The 25,825-nt window shown below is 43.1% G+C and overlaps 1 protein-coding gene across 3 annotated transcripts in view; it reads right to left on the reverse strand.

Annotated features, from left to right (window-relative positions):
* Positions 1-6,307: 6,307 nt before the first annotated feature.
* The window catches only part of PLEKHA1 (pleckstrin homology domain containing A1), a 40,158-nt gene continuing 20,640 nt past the window's right edge, over positions 6,308-25,825 (reverse strand). The window contains exons 5-13 of one of the 3 annotated variants that reach the window (XM_073546589.1): positions 19,914-20,011; positions 17,761-17,892; positions 15,493-15,627; positions 12,520-12,588; positions 12,352-12,416; positions 11,785-11,848; positions 10,480-10,569; positions 8,024-8,064; positions 6,308-7,547 (exon numbers count right to left, since the gene is read on the reverse strand). In XM_073546589.1, coding sequence (XP_073402690.1) covers positions 7,352-7,547; positions 8,024-8,064; positions 10,480-10,569; positions 11,785-11,848; positions 12,352-12,416; positions 12,520-12,588; positions 15,493-15,627; positions 17,761-17,892; positions 19,914-20,011 — 890 coding nt within the window. In that variant the 3' untranslated portion in view covers positions 6,308-7,351. Of the gene's footprint in view, positions 7,548-8,023; positions 8,102-10,479; positions 10,570-11,784; positions 11,849-12,351; positions 12,417-12,519; positions 12,589-15,492; positions 15,628-17,760; positions 17,893-19,913; positions 20,012-25,825 lie in introns of all 3 variants that reach the window. The other 2 variants (XM_073546590.1, XM_073546588.1) reach the window with 2 other exon arrangements.

Here is a 25,825-nt window from a genome sequence, read left to right on the forward strand (position 1 = left end):
AGGCTACTTGTTTAATGATGAACTTACAGTGCAAGATTACCTTAAATATACATTCTCCATTCTTTTTGATAATCTTGCACTGTAAACAGGCTGCCGCACACCTGACAGATGAGCTAAAAACTTGTCAGGTGTCGCCGGCGCAGTGACAGCTGCTGCTCACTATGCACTGTGTGACTGAAGCCGTGCCTGCCGACCGGAATGACTGAAAACCCGAGCCTGCCATGAGGAATAAAGCTACTTTCCTCCAGGCAGCAGGGTTCTCAAGTGTGGGCAGGTTCACAATGTTATTAACCTGCAGCTCAACCCCCGAATCCACAGGTTAACAGGGGGGGTTGTCCACTACAACCCTTCTTGACCTGAATGCTTGGCACGTAAAAACACCTAAATTCCTCCCCTCTGGTGTCGGCACTTGTGCTCTCTGGGCTCACGAGACTGTTATGTCACACGAGCCCTGCGCCCAGTCAGCGCCACTGGCCACTCAACATCGGGCAAATCGAGCATCAAGAGGAAGTGCCCAAGCAGCAGCCGCCTGGTCTTCCTGTTGAGGTTCAATATATCCAGAGACCGTGACGCCAGCGCTGATTGAGCCCAGGGCTTGCGTGTCATAACCGCACGAGAGCTCCCGGAACGAAAGTGCCGACACCACTGGAGCGGCGATAAGTATAAGTAATTTTATTTAATCGGCACCAAACATTCAAATCAAGAAACAGTTGTCCTAGTAGTAGCCAACCCCTTTAATAGCTTTTCTTTACATGACAGATTCATTTTAAAAGGTAGTCTGTCAGCACAGGATAACTGCTCAAAGTACAGGTGCTCTGTGCACCCTTGGTGTGGCCAAACATTTAAATGTGTCTGCACTCCTACCTCACCTTCTTTCATTGTCAGCTCTGGCTTTACAGGGCTAGAGAAGTGCAGCGATAGATGGAAAACAAGCAGGTTCTCTTAAACGTTTGGCCAATCTTAGGGTGCGCCAAGCGCCTGTACGTGGATTTGAACAGACATTCAGTATGACAATCACTTTAAGGCCAGTGGGGTCACACTTTCAAGTGTGATGCGAGAAACTTACGCATCAATACCCGGTAATGCTGCCGGCACTCGGACCAGAGTGTGCGGCTGCACAGAAATACATGCAGCTGCACACTCCATTCCAGAGTGCCTGCAGCAGTGCCGGGTATTGATGCGCAAGTTTCTCGCATCACACTCACAAGTGTGACCCCTGCCTAACACTATTTGTAGCAGTGTATTATAAGGGTTACCTGGTTCTGTAACATCAATGGCCACCAATATCATTCCCTCCCTCATTGCTTTGTACTTTTAGTAGCTCACAGGTCAGGTGTTGCACAAAACTGGGTTAAAATTTCAATACCAGGCACATCTACTACTAAAAAGTGCCTGTCATGCCTGATGAAGGATGGAGAGTACTTCAGCCTCTTTAAAGAACTGATAGTCAGGTGGAGAAAGAATAGGTCAACTAATCCCTACTAAAAGTGATGATCGATACTAAGGATAGGCCAGCAACTTTAGTGAACCTCATGGTCCTATTAAAGGGCTAAATGCTTAGGATCAGACTTTTCTTTTAAAGGAAATTTAAAAATAATCTTAGTTACAATCTTGGTCTAAATGTCAGAATGTCTCAGAAAAGAAGCTTCCTCCCACAATCTTTTATACATTCCGTTTTTGGAATATTTCTGGCCCCGACCACAGGTTTCCTGACATGAACCAGCAGCCACATATGCCTAAGAGGCTATGAGTGCGAGGCAAAAAGAATTGTGGCTGGCCCAGGAATCACAGGTGAAAGACAGAACAAAGGACACAGACGTGTGAGCCAGATTCATACAAGAGTATAGCAGTCATATTTTAAGGTCCATGTTACAGCACCAATTCCCAGCCCAAGCACAGGGTCTTCTAATCTGACACAAGCCCGAAAGGTACATACATATATATATATATATATATATATATATACACATACATACATACATACACACACACAAGACCTTAGGCCCAAATTATCATTTGCAATTTATTCAAGTCACTTTTTTTGTTTTGTGGTACTTTTTTTTTTTTTTGCACCACATTTGTCAAAATATCACACGTGGTTCATTTATTTGCAGCAAAATGAAATAAAAAGCTCTTTATTTTTCTCCACCAACTCATCGCCAAAAAGGGGAAAAAAAAAAAAAAAAAAATCATAAACATGCACAAACTGAAAACCTCTGCAGATACCTTACTCCAGGCAGTGACTGGAGGGAAAAGCATCCAAAAAAAAAAAAAAAAAAAAAAAAGTGACAATTCATAGTCACACTTCATGAATCTGCCTAAAGAATCTACATAATTGTCGAGAAAAAAAGAAAAATTAAAAAAAAAAGTTTTTTTAGTGATGGAGAACAAGGCTCCGATATAAAAGCTAATAAAAAGGATAATTACTGTACCCCATAAAAATGGAGAAACAGCAATAACGAATCAGGGCCTTAGTCCAGCTCAAGACACCGGTTGTGGGGTGCAAAACTGCCAAAGTGTATGGCTGTGTGAATCTAACCCAAAGGTCAGCCTCACACTGTTTCATGGTCCATGCACAGACCACGATTTCCAGACAATACGGGTCAGGAGGCTTGCGGACAAACATTCTCACAGCCATATAGGAGGCTGTTGAGCACAAGCCAGACCACCAGCAACCAGTCTGGAAATTGTGGTTCATACATCAGCCATAAGAGAGCTGTGTAATGCCGGCCTGAGTCTTCATATTTCTATGCCGTTAAAAAGATGCGTTCACACACTGCAGGATCGCATGCTAGAACCTATTCAGCTATATTGTCAAGTAGATAACAAAAAGGTGACCGTTTTGGGAGTCAAAAACCTGCACAATTAATTGAAATATTCCAGATTTAGCAAATTAAGTCATTTTTGTTTTTTTTCCCCCCCATCTTGTGTTCTGTGTCTTACAAACTTTCATCACTTCCAGGGTATAATATGTCTTGGTCACATGATGGGCACGAGGTACACGGCTCATTACAAGATACAGCTCAGATAACGTCTTCTGTGCACATGTATCTCCATAATGCAGCCAAGAATGGGTTTCATCCTTTGAACATTAAAAGGGAATTTTTTTTGTTCAGCAATTGAGAAAAATGTAGAAAACTAATGTTTACATTTCTTTAAAAAATATTTTAAAATTTAGTAAAAATATGAAAAATATTTTTAAAAGGTTTGGCATTTCCACTTTTTAACACTAGGGAGAGCAGCTACTGAAGTTTGACACCAAAACCCAGTGAACAACTAGCTCACAACACTACAGTAAATATGGGCTGATCTGCACACGAGTGTGATGTCACTCCTTTCCTCCCTGGGTGTTTGCTAAGGGATGAGAGGATGAGATTTAGAATCAGCGTGCGGAGCCATTTTGTTGGTGACTGCAAAGTTATACTTACAAGTAGACAGTCACCGAAGATGGCAGGCAGCAAGGATTCTGTTAGTTGGTGCTGACGCTCATACACTCAGCAAATAAGTAAACACAAACCTACGCACACAGTCACCAGCCTATGTAGGAGTGTTAACAGAACGAATATACATAGGCTGTAACCAGACACCAATTGTTAATTTTAAAGAAAAAAAACTTAAAAATTGCATGGGTTACCACGTAATTTTAATAATCAGAGGGAAAGCAGACAGCTGGAGGCAGATGTTTAATAGCCTGTGAGGGGGGGGGGGGGGGGGGAATAACCCATGGAGCTTCCCAGGCTATTATCAGCTCACAGCTGTATACTTAGCCTTTACTGGCTATTAAAATGGGGTATCCCCCAAAAAAAAAATGACATAGTGTGCCCCTATGTATACATAAAAATGTGTGTGTATTGACAACATCATAGTCACCATGGCACAGGACTATAGGATGGAGGATATGGATAATGGGTATATGGGCACGGTAATATGGGATGGCGGATATGTATTATGGATATATGGGCACAGGACTATAGGATGGAGGATCATCATCATAATTTGTTATAACTAACCAGTTACTATGCCCGGGCAACGCCAGGCTCTTCAGCTAGTAATAGCTAGCAAAGGTTATGCAGACAGCTGCAGGCTGATATTAATAGCCTAGGAAGGGACCATGGATATTGGGTCCCTCAGACTAAAAACCATCAGCTCTCAGCCGCCCCAGAAAAAGGGCATCTATAACATGCACCAAAACTGGCGCTTAGCCTCACTCTTCTCACTTGCCCTGTAGCAGTGGCAAACGGAGTTCATATTTGTTGTGTTGATGTCACCTTTGTTTGGTGGCATCAAGCCCATAGGTTAGTAATGGAGAGGCATCTATAAGGCACCCCCCATTACTAACTCGATGATATCTGTTTTCTTACAATGTGACTAAGAATAAAGTCCTTTATTTGAAATAACGGCAGACTCCTTTAATAATCTTAAACCATACTTGAACGCCTAATCTACCAATGCCCTCGTCTCCTGCAACAACAAAAAAATAAACCGCAAGTATTCCTCACCTGGCCACTGAGAAGGTAATCCATGATAATCCTGATCACTTTGCTCTCAAAGCCAGCCAGCGATGCACTGCAGGAGCAATTACCTTCTGTCAGTGTATCACTGCACTGCCGTGAGAGTTCACCGGAGTTCATCAGCTTCTGTGATCTCCCTTACGGCACTTCTGCTGCGTGGGAAAGTTCTCACACAGCGGTAGTGACGTAAGGGAGATCACCAGAGCTTATGAGCTCCGGTGAACTCACGGCAGCGCAGTGATACACTGCGAAAGCGATTACCTCCTGTCAGTGTATCGCTGGCGGCCAGGTAGAACAGAAAGGTGAGTATAGGTTGGTTTATAATTTTACATTATTTCTAGGAGACTAGGGCATCGGGGATTTGGTGTGAGGTGCGTATAATTTTTTATGTGAATATGTATGTAACTTAAAAAAGTTAACTATAAGCACAGGCGCTGGCAGATACTACTGTCCCATTAGCAGCACCTGCTGTCAAGGTTATCAGTGTCAGCAGAGAGCCTGATGGGAGCAGTATTCTCATCTGCCCACACCTGCTTTTTTTTTTTTTTTTTTTTTTTTATACCACAGGTCACCGCTGCAGATCACAGTCAGCGGTGGGGTAACGCCGGCATGATCCTGCAGCACTGTGACTGGTGGTCGTATCGGCAGCTCCTGTCATTGCCCACACTGAGCAGTGTGGGCAATGACAGGGGAAAATAAAGCCCACAGCATACGTTGCAGGCTACAACAAAATGGCCATGATCTCTTTCCATAGCTGTGCCCTATGCCCATGGCTGCCATAAGTAAGGTGTGCAAGTGTCATGCCCAGACACTTACGCCCACACTAAGGAAAATGGTAGCCCCCAGTGGCAAACAAATGTCAATAAATAAAAAGCTATTAAAGTACTTCATTTAATTTTGTATTAAAAATAATTGATTGTATAACCAATAAAAAATTAAAATCACAACACCTTCCCTTTCTTTATATTGACTGACAGCAAGAAGAGATCTCAATTTGCAAATAGCCAATTGTAGTTATTGGAAAATCTTATAACGTTTCATTATACTATGGATGAACTTTAATATGCTAAAAGTGGTATGTCTCAAGTTGCTTTTTGGAAAGTGAGCACTTAAATAGGAACAAAAGAATGGAAAAGAGACCTTAAAGCAAAATCCAACCCCAGTTTAGGCAGCACTCATGGTGACATGGTCTTCTCGAGGAATGAAATCCAAGTGTGTGGTGTGATAAATCCCTGATGACCTACTGTTTATCATAGAGTTCACATATTCCAGACATTCTACCATGATATCACAGCAATGCTTTCATTTCACAAACACGGTGTTTTTTTCCAGAAAAAAAATCCTCAGCACAGTAATAATTCAATGCAAATGCAATGTGTGAACACAGCCTATAAATAGTGATGAGTGAAAGTGCTCAGATAAGGACTTAACAATGCATGCTCAGGTGCCAAGTGTCTTCAGCATGCTTGAAAAATATGTTAAGAGTCCCCGCCGCTGCATGTCTCGTGGCTGTTCGACAGCTGCAACACATGCAGGGACTGTAACAAACAGGCAACCCCTGCATGTGTTTCCGCTGTTGAACAGCCGCGAGACATGCAGCCATGGGGACTCGAACATATTATTCAAGCATGCCGAATTCACCTGGTTAGCACACGAGCATGGTCAGATATAGCACCTTATCGAGCAGGTTCACTCATCACTACCTATAACCAGTTACCAGTAATGCAGAGAAACAGCCTGTAAACAATCATTTCATACTGTCAAGACCAAGATCTTGTAAAGAAGCACTACAGAAATGAAAACTGATTTTTATTTCAAGTGATATAGTCATAAGGTGCATTTCACGCACACTGACAAGAAGTTTATAAATTAGAACCCACCACCCACATACAAAAAAAAAAAAAAAAAGGAACTTTGGGATGTCACCGATGGAAGCACATGGTTACAGCAGATTTGTTAATATCAGCAGATGACAAAACAACAGTCTTACACCACAAGATTCATCACAAGGAATCAGCAGGCACTTGAGACACGGAGACAAAAGAACATTGGAAGAACAAAATTGTCTCCAGGAACTTCATGGAATGGGCCATCATAACTTGACTGCAGGCACAGCGAGATTAAAGTTCACTAATGGAGAGCTCTAAAAAGGTAACAATAAGGTAAAATCCATTCCAATACTTTACCAAGATCTTGGCCCCCAAAAGTGGCACTGAAAGAAAACGTGCAATATAGGATGGGGACGAGAAATGGTGGCAGGAGGTCAAGAGCCGGTGAACTCACAATGGTCCAGTTTTCTTTGCTTGCAGACAGGTATTTATTGCATTGCAGCAAAGGTTTAGACAAGAAAATACTGTGTTAGCAAATGTGTCACTAGGATGTCTGTAGCACAAGAATGAATATTACTTTGCAAGTAAAACCGCTATAAGGGCAAAAAAGGCACTATGCCAACCGTGGCATGCTCTCGTGTACTGACCGCTGTCACACAGTTCCAGAGGACGGACTAAAGTCAATCCTCTCACTTTGGCTGCAGCAGAAGAAAGTTCTTGATTTATTTTGGGAATGTATTTCATCTTATGCCATTGGTCCTATAGACCTGGTAGAAAAAAAAAAAAACTCAAAAGCCCATACCACTGATTTAAGAGTAAATGGCAGGTCAGGAGGAGGTGGTGTATTGTAAGATCTGAAGACTGGACTGGTAAAGCCGTATACTATCCAAATTTAGTTCCACACATCCTTGCGCTGGCTTCAGACATCAGTGACGGGCAAGCTGGCATCATCAAGGTCAACAGTCACTGGTTCAAACAAGTTAAAGGGCGTACTGCTGGGCATAGGAGGAGTCACTTTGCTAGCCTGGTTTCCTGCAGAGACAGTCGGGATCTTGAGGTGTCCTGGCTGGTTCTTGGCGACGGTGTTAGAGTCATCCCTGTGCCGATAAGGAGGCCCGGGGTCAGAGTGTTGAGCTCGGGCGGGCGAGTGAGGGAGGCTGAAGGCGCGAAAAGAGGAGCTGAGCTCAGAGCATGAAGCGGTGGTCTCCTGCAAACAGAATAAAGGCAGGTGATGAGATGGGAACAGTTACCGAGAATATGTTAGTAACAGCCAGAAAGTCAGCGACCGTAAGATGTACGGTGGGCTAGATCTTATCCTGTCCTTACAAGACAGAGCTGCGACACTTGCAAATATACACGGAGTGTGCAAACTGTCTTACAACCTTTACTTACCAATACAGGGCAAAACTGCAGAAGGCAGCAGTTAGGGTTACAGGTGGGCGGAAGACAAAGCAGACCAATTCATGTGAGCGTCTGGCTCAGTATTTTCATGGGATGAGGCATGCTCTGTCAGTGTCTCATGGCACAGCATGCAAATGTAACAGCACGGTGCAGTATGGCTGTGTGCACAGAGTCCACTCTGGGCAGAGGAGTTTAGTGGATGGTGGTTATGTGGATATGGGGGTGGGTTACATGGCGAGAGGCAGCAATTAGTAGTGTGGGCATGCTCTGCTGCCCATGTACCTCGGAATACAGGGATTTGAAAGACGTCTGACCTGTCGCATCTGCGGGGAGACAGGGCAGGGTGGGAATTAAAAACACCTTAAAGAGAGTAGAATAAAGGAAGGAAAACAAGAGGAAGACAAGATGAAAGAAACCGGAGAAAGCTGCGGAAATATAAAAGTAAGGCTGAGCACACAACTACAAGACAGAGAACAACATTTACTAAAAGAGGATTGTTACTTCTAAGATTTACGATGACAGGTTTATGGTGGTGGGATCCTCCTGTGCAAAAAAGTTTTTTTTTTTAAAAAAAGATTAAAAAAAAAAAACCTCAAAGAACCCAAATTAAATTCAGAAAAAAAACAGCACTAAAAAGTATATCATAGCAATATAATTTATTTGCTTCAAATGTATAGTAATAAAAAAAACTAAAAAAAGCGCAACAGTCAATAGGTCCTCATTAAAAATGTTTACAGCAACATAGTAAAAGATTAATGTCTCCATGGCAACAGACTACAAGCCAACCCTGTTGTAGTCTGACCCTTATTAATGAAGGCATTGCACAGTTCCTTTTCGATGACCATGTCCATATGCTTTTGTTTGGGACTTCCGTCCATTGATCATTTGACTGTAAGGGGATAGGCAACTACTCTGCACAAGCCCCCTACGGTCACAGAATAAGTGACAATCCAACAAGACCTGGAGAAACGAAGGACGCTCCTTTTGACAAGAGTCTGAGGATGTGGGATCGGGATCAGTACATCTCCGATAGTATAAGTAAATCCTATTTTTTTCAGCTGCACTTAGACTCCATAGCCGGGGTTTAAACCCACTCCCATGAGGTGTGTGTCCATTTTGGAGGAGTCGGAGCTGCACTTTATGTACATGCTCAGTAGTGACCAGCGCTGTGGAGTTGGAGTCTTGGAGGTTTGGCTTAATGATGACTCCACAGCACTGGAGGCTATTCCGAGAAGCAGCCCATCCAGGCATACTTCACAAGATGACATTTGTATGGCTGGAAAATCCCTTTAACACCATTTTAGCCACAGGTAAATGGCATTGCTAAGCAACGTTTTACAAAAGGGTTTTTCTTATTTAGCTCTTCCTTCTAGCTTAACTGATGCTAGTCTTGCTTAGTTTCTAAGCGGTAAGTAATCTGGTGACCATCATAAAAAAAAAATTCACTTAGTTGATTTTTGGTGTTTGATAGTTTGTGGTTGACAATTTCTTCATATGGAAAATGTGACAGATCTGTGTAGCCTGAATATTAGATACACTTGTCCACAAAAATGGAGAAAACAGAGCCAGATGTTCTCCTATAGCAAGTACATTTTTATTGTTCTACTCCTTTCTAAAGCGAAGCGCTCTATTCGTCAGGTTGTATCACAATTTCTTCTGATACAAAAAACCCACAATAAAAATTTACAATTTTTGGATGTGGAACTTGACCCAGGTGCCCCTTTTTTTCTTTTACCATTTTATATGCACTTGTGGCTGGTACATTTGAACAACTAGGTAAAATATAAATGTCAAAGCTCAAAAAATCCACACATGAACAAAACACAAGCCACCAACAAAATGTATCCAGATAGTAAACCCAAAGTTCTTACTCACCAGGCCAAAAATCCAGAAAACTTGTGGATTCTAAACAGGTTGGACATCTCCAGAAGATGACCACATGGGTCCACTGTGCCAGAAATTCTAGGAAACTAAGAATTGTGCCCTCAGCAGCTCAACGCCACCTACTGAACTTTCATTCCCAGAAGACCCAAAAAACCATTACAATTAGAGGAACTGACAGCATTGTGGGCATCTGCAGGTCACCATCTGGCCAACCACAAAATAACTACTAGGTTAAAAAGTTCCTCACACCCACGAGCACATGCTTGGGAACATCGGCCATGGAATTTTCTCAAGATAGTGAGAACTGTATTGAGCTTCTTGCATTATTCTTCGAGAAGATTCAGCAGACACAGAACAGGAATACATAGTAAAGGAAGGAATATAGGAAAAATCACATGACCAGAAATATCTAAAGGGAACCTTTTCAGAAGACTTCATGAATCAGACACTGGCGGCGTAATTGCTCCCATGTATATTTCACACTGCAGTAATTCAGAGAAAAACACTTTGAAAAGCCATCCAGGAGACTGCTTGTCGTGTGACTTGTCCAAGGCAGGTTTTCAGCAATATCTGCTCGCCCAGCTAGCCTACACCAATAGGTGCGTGGCAAGGAGCAGACAACAGGGGCCAGCCTCAGACTAGTCATCCAAAACAGACCCATCTGACTTTTCACAGTAGGTCTTCCAAAATGCAGCAGTGTTGGAGTGTAAAACATACTTGGCTGCAATAACTGCACCAGTGTCAGAATAATGCTACCTGTGGTTCAGCCAGCAAAAATCTCATGACATGTTCCCTTTAAGTCATAACGTCATAGTGTGTAGTATCCGCATGTACTACAAGATGATGGAACCTACAGAGGCTGCGGATCTGGCAGGCCCACGCTGAGCTACAATGGCACCAGATATGGCTCGAATCCAGCTGTGCATTTCTTCCGGACTATCTGCCTGTGGTAATTAATAAAAAGACAAAAATAAGTTAAAATCAATATGAATCAATACAAACAAATACCACACTAATGCATAGATGCACATTAGTGTTGGTGCAAAATGATTCGCACGACCCGGTCCATCGGCCACAGTGGTAATCGGTGATCGCTGGACTAGAGCCCCAAGAACCACCTCTTGTTTGAAGCCATCCATAACCACACCCCCCCCATTAGCTAACCTGGCACACATGTGACATCGCGTCAGGCTGACTACTCAAGAGTGTGTTAACCATGGGTTTACTGTTTCTATTCAGACTGGCACAAAAGGGAAAGACCGTCTTTTGAGGAGGTAGGACCCCCTACATGACTAACTCCTGAGGACACCAATTGCAACATTAGTTTAAATGCCTCCACAGTGGTGATGTGCCATGTAGACACGTGACCACTGTGGTCGATATCAGGCTGAAAAACACATGACAGTCACCATTGCTGGAGGCAGTGATACAGATACCAGTTTTAGGATGCCATGCTCAAAATTACCAGAACAGCAGCAGTGGACACGCATATTGGCAACTACTATAGGTTTAATTTTTTCACATTGCGTTGTGCTTGTCAGTGTCACTTTCTCTGATGCATTAAAGGGAATCTGTCACCCTTTTTTCCCCCCTATTGGCTGCCGGCATAGACATCGGGGGCTTATCTACAGCATTCTGTAATGCTGTAGATAAGCCTCCGATGTAACCTGAAAGATAAGAAAAACACGTTATATTATACTCACGGAGGTGGGCGATCCGGTCCGATGGGTGTTGCGGTCCGGTCCGACGCCTCCCTTCTTCACGCGATGGCGTCCTCTTCTCCCGTCCTGTAATGGCTCCGGCACAAGCGCACTGCTCTGCCCTGTTGAGGGCAGAGCAGAATTCTGCAGTGCGCAGGCGCCAGACCTCTCCCGACGCCTGCGCACTGCAGAATTCTGCTCTGCCCCGGAGCCATTACAAGACGGGAGAAGAGGACGTCCTCGCATGAAGAGAGGCGCCGGACTGCCCACCTCGGTGAGTATAATATAACGTGTTCGTCTTCTCTTTTAGGTTACATCGGAGGCTTATCTACAGCATTACAGAGTGCTGTAGATAAGTCCCCGATGTCCATGCCAGCAGGTGAAAAGCCAAAAAAAAGGGTGACAGATTCCCTTTAAGATTTTTTAAGTTTTCACATCTTCTGAGCAAAAAAACATTACCTGTACATAAAAAGTCCGAGAAGTCGTTACTATTTCAAACAAGTTGTCCCTCAACATTATGTCGCTGCAAAGGAAAGAAAAAAAGACTGGATCATCCCATGCATTGTCACAAAGTGTGGGTCATCTCGTCAGTGTCACAAATACTTTACTATCTCTGGTGCTACAGATAACAGGTCCACAGATCGGTACATTCAAAGTGATGACCAGCAAATCTATTCGGGCTAGCCTGGTACATCATCCAGTCCTCCAAGGCGGTCGGTCTTCACTTCTGCACGTGGCACCCTGGAAACCTCTGGCACTTACTAGGCTCGGTTACATGGCAGCAAGTGGAAGACGCGTCCTGTAGGCCGGATGCAGAAGTGAAGACCAGCTGCCATTAAAGAACGGACCAGACATTCACACCAGAAGAGCGATTCAAACTGCTTCTCATTCAAGACCAGTAAAAAAATTCACAAAAAAAATGTAAAGATATATATTAAAAGACATAACTCTGGCTTTACAGAGGGCAGTGCTGACAATAGGAAGGATATAGCCGACGCGCAGTGTAAGGGATCTAGGACGTCTCACCTCTGTTTGCATTCCTGCACCTTCTGCACCTCTCTCAGCTGTATCAGACGCAGCGGATCTCTATCCTACAAGAAAAATAGATGAATGCATTAGCTTATGAAAACATTCGACAAAGTAGAAAAACACTTCTGTCCATTGCAAATGATCGGGAACGCATCACATCCGTACCATATCAGACTTAAAATATCCTATTGTGTTCTCATCTAGAAGAAAGAATCTTCTTTTCCAGGTTTTCATCTACACAGGAAAGAAATAGGTCGTTTTAGAATATTTTCTGCTTTGATTGAGTGGCATTTTAAAAAAATATGGGGGGGGGGGGGGGGAACTTTGAATCTTCCCTCTTTTCCATTAAAAAAATAAATAAACATAGGTGATATCTCCACGTTCGTAAAGGTACCATCTATCATTAAAATTAACATGACCAATAAAGGGCGGAATGAGAAAAAAAAAAAAAAAAAAAAAATCGAAAACACTAGAATTGCAGTAAAGCAGTGCAATAAGCAGCGAGAGGCGATCAAAACATTGCATTTACTAGGCACAGATGGCGACAACCCTGGCACATGCTGCGAACATCCTACAGCGGTGCTCCAGGTGCGCCGAACGTCTGGAGAAAATCCAATCTACCTGAAGATTTCATCCATTATAAGTTTATGCTTCGAACATACAACACTGCCCTTCACCTCTCAAAACAAACCTATTTCAAACACCCTCATCACCTTACTATCCAATAACCCGAAACGTCTGACACTTTTCATTCCCTACTTAACCCAAGAGTACAGGCCCCAACCACGGATCTCCATGCTGATGATCTGCCTAATTATTTCAAAGAAAAAAATTGACCATATCCGACAGGAAATTATCTCCCAATCACCTCATACCATGCACTGTCCTCCCTCCCCCACTGCATCTACCTCACTCTCTGATTTTGAACCAGTCACAGAAGAAGTAAGCAGGCTCCTTGCATCTTCTCGCCCTACCACTTGCACCAGTGACCCCATCCCATCACATCTCCTCCAGTCCCTTTCCCCTGCTGTCACCACTCACCTAACAAAAATATTCAACCTCTCACTCTCTTCTGGTATCTTTCCTTCCTCATTTAAGCATGCCATCATACAGCCATTACTTAAACCATCCCTTGACCAAAACTGTGCTGCTAACTATAGACCTGTCTCTAATCTTCCCTTCATCTCTAAACTCCTGGAACGCCTGGTCCACTCCAGTCTTATCCGCTATCTCTCAGATAACTCTCTCCAATCTGGTTTCCGCTTTTTACACGCAACTGAAACTGCCCTCAATAAGTCTCTAATGACCTTCTAACAGCTAAAGCTAATGGTCACTACTTCATGCTAATTCTCTTGGATCTTTCTGCCGCATTCGACACTGTGGATCATCAGCTCCTCCTCACTATGCTCCATTCCATTGGCCTCAAGGACACTGTTCTCTCTTGGTTCTCCTATCTCTGACCGCTCCTTTACTGTATCTTTTGCGGTCTCCTCATCTTCCCCTTACTGTTGGGGTTCCTCAAGGATCAGTCCTAGGCCCCCTCCTCTTCTCTTTTTATATTGTACTGCCCCTATTGGTCAAGCAATCAGTAGATTTGGGTTCCAGTACCATCTCTATGCCGATGACACCCAATTATATGCGTCTTCTCCTAGACTTTTCACGAGCCGCGCCAATTCTTTGGATTGCACTATCCAGGCTAGAACGATTAATCCCCAAACCCCACAGTTTTAAGCGTGCCTTAAAAACTCATTTGTTCAGACTGGCCTATCGCCTCAACGCATTAACGTAAATATCCCTGTGTGGCTCATTTCTAAATTTTTTACCATAGCCAGGTTCCTCGCATCATGTTCTCACATGCTTTTTGCATTTAATAGCCCTCTGTGTCTGTACCGTTACATATTTAGACTGTTAACTGGTTCATGCAGCAACAGGAACACCCGATTCTTACACTAGGGAAAGTCCAAACCATAAAAATAAAAGCAATTGTTACCATCCACCTTTCGTGTCTCACTTTTTCCTCCGACTGTAAGCTTGCGAGCAGGGCCCTCATTCCTCTTGGTATCTGTTTTGATCTATGTGATTATCGTTATGCTGTAATGTCTATTGTCTGTACAAATCCCCTCTATAATGTAAAGTGCTGCGGAATATGTTGGAATAATAAATAAAAAATACTACTAATAATAAATAAACTCAAAATGGGATCTCTAAAAAAAAAAAAAAAAAAAATTGGCTCAGAGTGCTAAAGTCCCTCACACAGCCACTGACCAAAAATTTAAACGATTATGCGCTCGGAATTTGACAAACAAATATTTACCAGTTTCTGACTTTAATACTTAAAAAAAAAAAAAAAAAACAAAAACCTAGGTATGTGTGGCATTGTTCGAGAATCATTTCAATGTCACTTTTACCATATAAACACTGCAAATAAAAAAAAAAAAAAAATAAAAAACTAATTGCAAGATTGTGCTTCATTCACCGCACTTGGAATTTCATTCCCGCCTTACAGTGCATCATGTGATGAAATTAATCTTGGCATTCAAAATTCATCCAGCAAAAGAGCCTCTCATAGCTATACTCAAACCAGTGGGGGGGGGGGGGGGGGGGGACAAAAAAAAAAAAAAAAAAAAAGGAAAGCAGAAGAAATAAATAACGCTCTTGGAAAACGGGAAGGCAAAAACTAAAGCACAAAATGGAAAAATTGCACGGTTGGGAGGAGAGTAAAAATAACTTACAGTCAAATGAGCCATCGGGAAACTATTCATTGGACTTTATCATATTGGTGGGGGTCCAAATCGTGGCACCCCCACCGGTCTGCGGTTAAGAGCTGCGAGTGGACGTAAACCGTGTATAGTGGCGAAAATTACAGTTCTAGTCACAGCATAGTAGACGTTCCTCAGTACTGCATCTCAGTTCCTAGAAGTGAAGGGGAGCCAAGCTGTGCTACCGGAGAGCAGCCACAGCACAGTAAATAAAGCAGTGCCATCAGGCTCCGTACACAGATTACATCCGGCCGAGGCTCATAACAGGAGACTGGTGGGTGTGCCGGGTGCCAACGATCTGATAACAATCACCTACCCGTAGGTAAGGGCATTGCTATCACAGTGCTGGACAACCCTCTAAATACAGTTTGTATCTTACCACAGCTCCTTGCTTGACACAGAAGCCAGCTTTTATAACGCCGCTGTCTGAGAGCCGATGTGGGGATGTGAGCTGACTCTGGGTGCGTTTCAGATTGCCTTTGTCACCCGTGTTGGCACTTTCACTTATGTCTTGCTAGATAGAATACATAAAAATTATTAAATGCAGCCATTCGTATGAAAGAAAGCATTAAAAAGGAACCAATTAAATTTTCATAGTTCAGGATAAATGGCACTGCAGTGAATATGGGGGCAAGAAGCAGAATTAGAATTCAGAAGTGCGCTGCTGTGTTCACCAATTTCAAATGAGGTTGGGCTGCACAACTAGACATATCATCCCACTAGACGCTGTAGAACTTCTGCACCCATTATTTAAATTTGGCAACTTGCAGTTTTTCATTGCGTTTGTGTTTAAGCATGCATTTAACCCCTTTAAGACCTTGGTTTTCTGGGGGTTCCCCTTATCAGAGCCATAACTTTATTTTTCGGTCAATGTGGACATGTGAGGGCTTGTTAGGGCGGGAGAAGTTGTACTTTTGAACACCTTTGGTTTTGCAATATAGTGTACTGGAAAACAGTGAAAAATTCAAAGTGCAGTGAAATTGAAAAAAAAAAAAAAAAAAAAAAAAAAAAAAAAAAAAAGTGTGCAGTTCCACAGTTGTATTTTGGTTTTTTTGACATGTTCACTAAATGCTAAAACTAACCTGCCATTATGATTCTCCATGTCATAAGTTTGTATATACCAAACAAGTATAGGGTCTTTTATTTAAGTGGTGAAAAAAATTCCAAGTTTGTAGAAAAACAAAACAAAAATGGGCTAAATTTTTTGAGCCCTGAAGTGTCTACACTTTTCAGGATCTGGGGATGGATGAAGGCTTATATTTTGTGAAACCGAGCTAACATTTTGATATGATTTTTTGATTGCCCGTTATTGCATATTATTGCAATATTGAGGCACTTAAAAATCAAAAACCCAGACTAATTTTTTTTTCTCATTTTGCGGTAAACCGATCGGATTAATTCTTTATAATTTGCTAGACTGGGCGTTTTTGAATGCAGCGATAGCAAATATGCATTTTTTTTATGGTTTTATTTTGCATGAGGTGAAAGGGGGAAGATTTGAACTTTATATATATATATATGCACACACATACACACTTTTTTTTTTACTTGCTTCAATAGTCTCTGTGGAAGAGTAATATCTGCAATCATCTGATCGCCTGTGCCACACATAGCAAGGCTTCGGTCCTGCTATGTGTAGCTAAAATGATCATCTACTGAGCACAGGCCACAAGGTGGCGGTCATAGCACATCTGCAATGACAATCACTGGGGTCTTCTGTCATGCCAACCCATCGGTGCCCCACAGTCATGTGACATGGGCATCGATTGGCGGATTAGTGACACGTTTCCGGCAAAGCCATGTTAAATGCCGCTGTTAGAGATTGACTGTGGCATTTAACATGTTAACAGCAGCGGGCGGATCACGATCCTCCCGCAGCCGTTATGGGGCACATGTTACATGTGCCAGAAAACATACTCAGCACCAGAGCCCACATGGAGGGCAGGGACATGACCTATGACGTGTATATACACACACACCGTTGGTGAAGGGGCCAATGGCATTTTTGAAGCTGCAGTTTTGGTCTTGTTTGTGTATCATGCTTTAAGTTGCTTTGGTCTTTGATGCTTCCTAGTATTTGACCTAGACAAAACTATTGATTTACTTAGATGCTGAGTACATGAGTTTTAGATGCATTTCCGCTGCGGAAATACACTGAAACGCATGTTTTGTTTTTTTTTACCTGTGGATTTTTCGCATCTAATGCAAGCCTGTGGGAAAAATATGCAAGAAATCTCAGCGTACCTGCATGAGAAATTGACATGCCGTGGATTGGAACACGCACCGCAGGTCATTTTGTGCAGAGTAAAAAAAATAAAGCATCCACTTTGCTGGAACTGCAAGATGCTGCATTTTGCAGCAGCCAAAATATGCGGTATCAAATACGCACCAAAAGCTCATGCTGAGAACGTAGCCTAAAGTGGGTGTTATGTCTGAACACTACACGAATACCAAGAATGAAGGAGTCTTGATTGCTTTGGAAACCCCAACTCTAGCTATAGACCAACTCTGTAGATAATTGGCATGGGGCTTCGTGTGGTCCAAAATTGCTATGCACCCCCCCAACCCTGAACAACTATTGGACATTCTGGCCAATGCACTGGATCCCGAGGGAGGAGTAAAGAATTAACGAATAATAGTTAGGTACCTGTGTTGGGGTGATAATGGGGACACCACCGACTATTTCGGTCTTGTAGGAGATCTGCTTCTTGCTGCCCGAATACTCCAGCTGGTTGTGCGCACTGTCAGCAGGACACGGTTGGTCACTGAGTTTTGGTACCTATGGAGATGTAAGAGAAATTGTTTTTCTCTGAAGAAATCAGTAGCTCTGATCAACATAAAACCTACAATTACCGTATATACTCGTGTATAAGGCGAGATTTTCAGCCCATTTTTTGGGGCTGAAAGTAGTCTCCCCTCCCCTCCCTCTCGGCTTATACACGAGTCATACCGGGGGAGAAATCAGGGGGGGGGGGGGGGGGGGGGGGGAAATCGGGGGTGTCAGATCATACTCACCTCACCCCCTCCTGGCTCTTCTCTGCAGCTCCCCTTCTTGTTCCTTCAGCGGTCACGTGGTACCGCTCATTAAACTCATGAATATGCACATATTTATGACTTTAATGAGCAGCACCACGTGACTGCTGAAGCAGGAAGAGCAGCGGCGCCGAGAACATGGAACAAGCAGGGGCTGCGCTGCAGAGACAAGCGCCAGGAGGGGGCGAGTATGAAAGGGGGGAGCCATAGTCACCTGTCCCTGTTCCAGAGCTGGCAACGCTGATGAGCAGCAGGAAGTGAGTATATAGTTTGTTTTTTTTGTAACGGAGACAGCGGCAGCAGCAACATGATTGCGCCACACACTGTGCCGCATTATCTGGAGCCACACACTGTGCACCCTAGGCTTATACGCGAGTCAATAAATTTTCCCAGTTTGTGACAAAATTGGGGGGTCAGCTTGCACACAAGTATATACAGTAACTTAACGCTGTAGAAAACATGAGATTTTAAAAATTACAAATATTAACCACGCTCCTGAACAGTCAGCTTGGGAGATGCACCACCCGGCATGTTTGGAGTCCCACAAGCCCGAGTTTATCATCACACGCCACTGACATCTAGCGCTGTAATAGTGTTAATTTGCACGTAGTCTAAATTGGTTCTCTCAAATTGCAAATTGGGGATCCAAGAGCTGGGACTCTCGGCGATCCAAAGACCGAGAGCAGAAGTGCACATGTGCCACCTGTTTACTTTCTGGCCATTCTACAGGTGGCGCTGTACTCTGCTCCATTCACTAAGCCTGCCCATCCCACTGACAAAGAATGGAGCACAGGCAGAGCAGGCGCACCACCTCTCCATTCAATACAGTGATAACTGGGGATTAAAATGGGCTTCACAAGTTAAGTTCTTTTTCTCTATCATGCCAACTGGCAAAAGATAAAGTACAATCTGTAAAGTACTTCTAACCGTACAATCGTGAACAGGTTAAGTCAAGGTCTCGACATCTCAACCAAGAAAGTCTTTATCTTGCAGCCAATCTACATTAGATCGGGAGGAAAGATGGTTTCTGGCAGGAAACCAACCCTCCCACGTCTGTGCTTTAAATAGGACACCACTACATGTATCAAGATTGGACTTAAAGAAAAAAAAAAAAAAAAAAAAAAAAAAAAAAGGAAGCCGTCTACAGAAGATCACTCAGAAAGCCTTCCATAGGGCCTTTCCAATAATAGATCAAAGCAGTTAATTGTTTTATTGCAATTATATTATATATACACAGCAGCCTAGTAAATACAGCCAGCGGGGAAAACAGCAATGTTAATCAGAGGTATAGTTTTTTTTTTTTTGTTTTTTTTTTTTAGCACCACAACTGGTTTTTGCACTTTTGGCTAAACCCCTTTCATACCATATGAACAATATGTTGTAATCCCGTCGTGTGCAGTGCAAAAATATGCTGATCAACAAAGTTCAATTACTGAGTATTCTTGCGCCGTATGATTACACATCATCTAACGAGACGCCACATTGCTGGCACACACCAGCACTCTCTGGTTGGCAAGGATCCATCCTCAGACTTCTACAGACCCCGAGAATGAAACCGTGGAAGCACTGCGTGCAAAGTTTTCCCCAAAACAGCAGCGCTTCTAGTCACTAGCCATGGAGTGCATGAGGTTGGGAATGTCGCTGTGCAAGGACACAGCCCCGGCGCAGAATATTTTTTAAACTTGGCATAAACCCTTGAAATAGCACAACGTGTCCTGGTGACATGTGAGACAGCGAAAAATCACTATAAATATAAAGGACGCTCACTGTAATTTTGGTGGCCTTGTTGAGGACATTCACCCATTCTACTAGGTCTTGCTGATCGTTGGCTTGGAGGAAGTATTTTCTCATACCGGCATTTATAACTGCAAGAAAGCAGAACACAAGTAACACAGATAAGTTCTGTCATAGCATAGGGTTACTGTAGAAAAAAAACTAATATATCTATATCTATATCTAGTACTCCCATATAGTCCCTAATATACAGTTAGTAATGGCTGGAAGGTGGACCGTCACCAAGAAGGACAGTGATGACTGCAGATAAGAGGCAGAAAGGACGGTGTCAACCATGGGGGAGAAAGTGCATTACTAATACTTGGAGGCTCCGCATTACACAGGTGCATTCTCACATCACTGCAAAATGCAGAAGACGTGTCCGCCAAGTCTACCCTGCGTCGCACAGACCGGGCCAAGATTTGCCCAAGACATAGATCAGAAGCCAGACGAGATCTCATTGTGGTCTCAATCCAAGGGCATTAACCATTCCTGGTCATACAGGAAAATAATAGAAGACGCCACACTAGAACATTGTAAAAGACGCAAAACAATGCAGAAAGCCTACATATAGGAGTCATACTGCACAGTACAGTACACAGCCATCCTGGTGACAGATGTAATATTTACCAGGAAGAAATGTAAGGAATGAAGGAAGAGGGGGAAACAAAGCGAGGAATTCAGGGGACATGTTGGGATCTGTCCTGGAGGGACGGGTCTAGGTTACTAGCAGACATAACACAGAAATGCCGTGATGCCACATATAAACTACTGCTGACAAGAAGTCATACATTGACCATTAAAAGCAGTGATCACATGCAAATACCACAGGGCAATCAAGTCCATAGAAAAGAACTAGAATGACCCAAGCCAAAGGGTGGCTTGCAACATTCATACAACCTCCTGCCTATGGTCTGTTCTACAAGTGACTCAAGTTTAGCTTTTTTTTTGGTTTGTTTTTTTTAGACTTTGAAAAGTGATATGTTCTATGTACAAAGGGAACAGTAACATCCAGATATTGACATACGTTTCTAGTAGGAATAACAGGGGCAGCACAATAGTCTACACTAAGGGGATCCAAAACGGTTATTTGTTAGGTTTACTAAGACATACTGTACAGCAGTGCAGCCGACATCTCCGATGAAGCTTTTTACTAATTCTGTGTATATAATGTAGCGCGAGTGTATGAGTATACTCACCTTCTGCAGTCTTCTCCAGGATCCAGTGCCATCACTGCTCTTCAGACTCTCTGACTCACTACACGTGAGCCAGTAGTCTCTCTTACAATAAAAGACTATGGAGTCTTGTTCTGACGCTCCATAGATTACATTGTAAAAGCCACTTCTGGGTTACACAGAACATAGTGTGACCCAGAGAGTCTGCAGAACGGTGACGTCATGGAAGAGAAGACGACCAGAGCTCGATACTGGAGAGAGTAGTGCTGCCGTCTCGACTATTGCAACATCCTTTTCTGTGGCCTCCCTGCTAACACCCTCGCACCTCTCCAGTCCATCCTTAACTCAGCTGCCTGACTAACTCATCTCTCTCCTCACTACTCCTCCGCTTCTCCCCTCTGCAAATCTCTTCACTGGCTCCCATTCCCTCAGCGTATCCAATTCAAATTACTAATACTGACCTACAAGGCCATCTATAACCTGTCTCCCCCATATGTCTCTGAACTAATCTCCTGATACTTTCCCTCACGTAATCTCCAGTCCTCCCAAGACCTCCTTCTCCCCTCACCCAACCGCCTCCAAGGCTTCTCCCGAATATCCCCCATCATCTGGAATTCATTGCCCCAACACGTCCGACTATCAACCACACTCGGTTCCTTCAGACGGAACCTGATAAAAACCACCTCTTGAGGAAAGCCTACAGCCTGCAATGATTCTCGCTGCCTCCTCACCACTACTGGAGCTACCGCCTCACCATCACTGGAGCTGCTGCAACCCCCTGACCTACTGTCTCCTTCCCCACCATCCTGTAGAATGTAATCCTGAAAGGGCCGGGTCCTCTCTCCCCTCTGTATCAGTCTGTGATTGTTAGTTTGTTTACTGTAAGTGATATCTGTAATTTGTATGTAACCCCTTCTCATGTACAGCACCATGGAAAAATAAAAAAATAATAAGTATATTCATACAATGGTACGTGAGAATATTAATACACGGACAGTATACTACATCATGCACCTGTTTAGGGGAAGGGAAAAAAAAAAAAAATGGGAGGGCTCCTTTATTTTAACCAACCAACCCAGTCTTCACAAGAAACAAAGATCAGAGGTACTTAAAGGAATTGTCCATGACTAAACCACCATTGTGATTTTCTATGACTTGAAAAATAAATATTTTTGTCTAGCATACAATGTTATGAAGCTTTGCAGATCACTTTATTAGGGGGATTTGTTTTCCTTCCTGTATAAAACATGTAAGTGGCTTCCATACCCCCCTGATATCTCTGTAGCTGGACTACAAGTGATAGAGGAACGGACCCTTTCACTGCCTAGTACTCTGCTCATCAAAATATTCCCCGGCTGCAGCTCATCACCATAGTTGGTGAAACAGGTGCTGACTGTCACTGCCATCATCTGTGCTCCGAATGAGTACTTTCTGGTATTAATGCAGCTGAAGGCCCGAAATAAAGAGAAAGCCAAGATTTGAGTTTATTATGTTTACAGGAATGAAGACAAAATGATTTGCAAAGTTTCATAACTTTCTATGGTGGGGGAAAAAAGAAGAAAGTTTAATTACTCTTTAAAAGGGGATATTTATTTAACCATGGGCCTAAGAAGGAACAGGCAGGTAGATGCTAACTAAACTCCTGCTGCTCTCCTCCAATTTCCTTTGTAAAATCTGACATGCAGTTCCAGGAGATAGGGGCCTATTTATTTATTGCTAAGCTTTATGGTCTGAATATGGGGCAAAACGCAAAGAATCCAAAAAAAAAAAAAAAAAAAAAAAAGAAAATCATTTTTATTATATCAAAAAAACAAACAAAAAACAAATATAACGGTTCTCTCTGGAACTGTACGGGGGAAGGGAACAGGGAAAAAAAAAAAAAAAAAAAAAAAAAAAAAGACTACTCAGAGGAACAGTAGGAATAAAATAAAAAAACTGTCAATAATAATAATAAATTTTATTTTTATAGTGCCGACATATCCGCAGCACTTTACATTTCAGAGGGGATTTGTACAGACAATAGACATTACAGCATAACAATAATCACATACAGTAGATTATAACAAATACCAAGAGGAATGAGGGCCCTGCTCGCAAGCTTACAGTCTATGAGGAAAGCGGGATTTCACCTGGTAACAGGTCCTCTTTAAGGAAAGGTGAGAACTGAACGGACCAAACGTGGGAGGAAAGGAGTTTCTGACCAAGTCAAGCAGCGGAGTGTGTGAGTCAGACTTCACGTTCAGACTCCGGAGCGCTCAGAAATGAGAAGCATTGCTAAATATAAAGCCTCCCATGTCCTCCTCTGCCTTCCTCTGTGCGAGACACCTCACAAATGCAAAGCACAGTTTCCTGCACACACTTTAATGCTAATTTCACATAGTGGAGATGCAGGATATAAAAAGTCCATAGACGTTTACACACACACAAAAGTGATGCGAATGGTGTCCCTACATAAAGTATTCGGGGTCAACAGCAATGTTCAGCAAATCAAGCATCTGCAATCCAGATCTCTCACGTTCCCATTCATTACTATAATGGGGGAACATCTCATTTGTCTCCAAATCTTCATCCGGGCAGTGATCCGCGAGCACAGGACTGTGATGTAACAAGCTGTGATCACCGCTGCCATACACAACCATCTATGGGGTTTTTATTCTGATCCCATACAACACACAAGAACTCGGGAGGCCTGTGGGTGGCCATGTCAAAATTCAGAAGATATTTGTTGTAGGTTACCATGGAAACACATAGGCCTGGATAGGAGCTGTGGACACACAGCAGACCCCTACACTGATCAAACAGAAACAGCCCAATCAGAGGAACTAGCATCAATGTTTTGAAGGGGAATGCCATGGTTATGAATACACCACACTTAAAGGGACTGTCAGCACAGAACGACTGTTCAAACCAAGCACATGCGCTCGGTGCATCATGGCATGGTGGGGAAAACCGTACACATACACCTTCCCACCTGCTTATTTTATTTCTAACACCACCCTTCTTTGGCAAAGCTCCAAACTAAGACAGGTTGGAAGGTGTATTTAAATGCTTGGCCCCACCATGATGCACTTGGTTTGAACAGTCATTCTGTACCCATGAGTATGCTGTATTCTATTAACCAAATGGCGAAAACGTTTTGGTTTTGACTACTATGAGTGGCGACTTTCAGACCTTATATAGGACAGCACATTAAAAGTGAGTGTCCGCACAAAATGACTGCTCAAACCAAGCACAGGCGATCGCTGCTCCCTTGTTGCAGCAGAACAGTTGAGTACACCTGCATGCTTCCCATCAATCTCTGTCCTCCTCATCCTTGATTGAAAGATTTGGCTTTACAGGAGCCCAAGAAGGGGGCAAGTGGAGGGAGAACAAGTTGGTGGGGGAAGGTGCACGGAGCTGTTTGGCCAATTTAAATGCGCTTAGCTCGAGCCTTCATGTTGTGCCATCAGACTCCCTGTACAGGGGCTGCTCTACTCTTCTTTCTCAAGGAGTGCACCGCTCTGAAGATCTGACAATGCAGACCAGCATGGTCGTGCTGCTAGTCTGAACTGCGCAGACTGATGCCACCATCAGTCAGCTTTGCATCTCCGGCATCGGAGGAGTGTACGAGAAGTGAAGCTCGATGAATGCAGCCAGCTTAGGAGGAGCCCTAGCAAGTTGCATCGCTAGCAGCTTGAAAACGTGTGCTCCTTGTCTAGGAGATCAGCCGCTCAGTCTACAGAGATAGATATTTCTATATACAGATGCGCCATTACTTTGGGGTGCAATACCCTGATGACAGGCTCTTTTTCAGCTTGGAAGTGATACTGTCGATTTGCTTTGTGGTAGGATAGCAGAATTGCTAGAGGAGCCACTAATGTTAAACATCTGCGTATATATATATATATCTCTCTCTCTCTATCTCTCTCTCTCTCTCTCTCTCTCTCTCTATCTCTCTATCTCTCTCTCTCTCTATCTCTCTATCTCTCTCTCTATCTCTCTCTCTATCTATCTCTCTATCTATCTCTCTATCTCTCTCTCTCTATCTCTCTCTCTATCTCTCTCTCTATCTATCTCTCTATCTATCTCTCTATCTATCTCTCTATCTATCTCTCTATCTATCTCTCTATCTATCTCTCTATCTATCTCTCTATCTATCTCTCTATCTATCTCTCTATCTATCTCTCTATCTATCTCTCTATCTATCTCTCTATCTATCTCTCTATCTATCTCTCTATCTATCTCTCTATCTATCTCTCTATCTATCTCTCTATCTATCTCTCTATCTATCTCTCTATCTATCTCTCTATCTATCTCTCTATCTATCTCTCTATCTATCTCTCTATCTATCTCTCTATCTATCTCTCTATCTATCTCTCTATCTATATCCATCTCTCTCATGTCTGTAGGACTAGCAGACACCAAAAAATAAAGAGCAAATCTGATTATGTCTGGGTCACACATTTATTATAAAAAGTGCTCTTGACTCTGTGGCTACTTCAGTAGTGGACAGTAACTTTTCAGCAGTAAAGAAAAAAAAAAAAAAAAAAAAAAAAGCAAGATGGCAAGGAAGCTACTCCGGAAGAGAGGAGAATGAGGCGCATCTATACAGGAAGCTAGACCCTAAAATAGCCCATCTCAGGGGGGTCTTGGACACAGCTCAGCCTCTACACAACACGGCAGCCAGGACGCCGCTTGTACACAGCCTGATCAATGCACACACCGCATCAAAGAAAAGAAAGCTTTCTGCTG

Source organism: Dendrobates tinctorius, unplaced genomic scaffold (assembly GCF_039654945.1).
Source record: "Dendrobates tinctorius isolate UK_male_01 unplaced genomic scaffold, ASM3965494v1 ptg000149l, whole genome shotgun sequence".
Taxonomy (NCBI): Eukaryota; Metazoa; Chordata; class Amphibia; order Anura; family Dendrobatidae; genus Dendrobates; species Dendrobates tinctorius.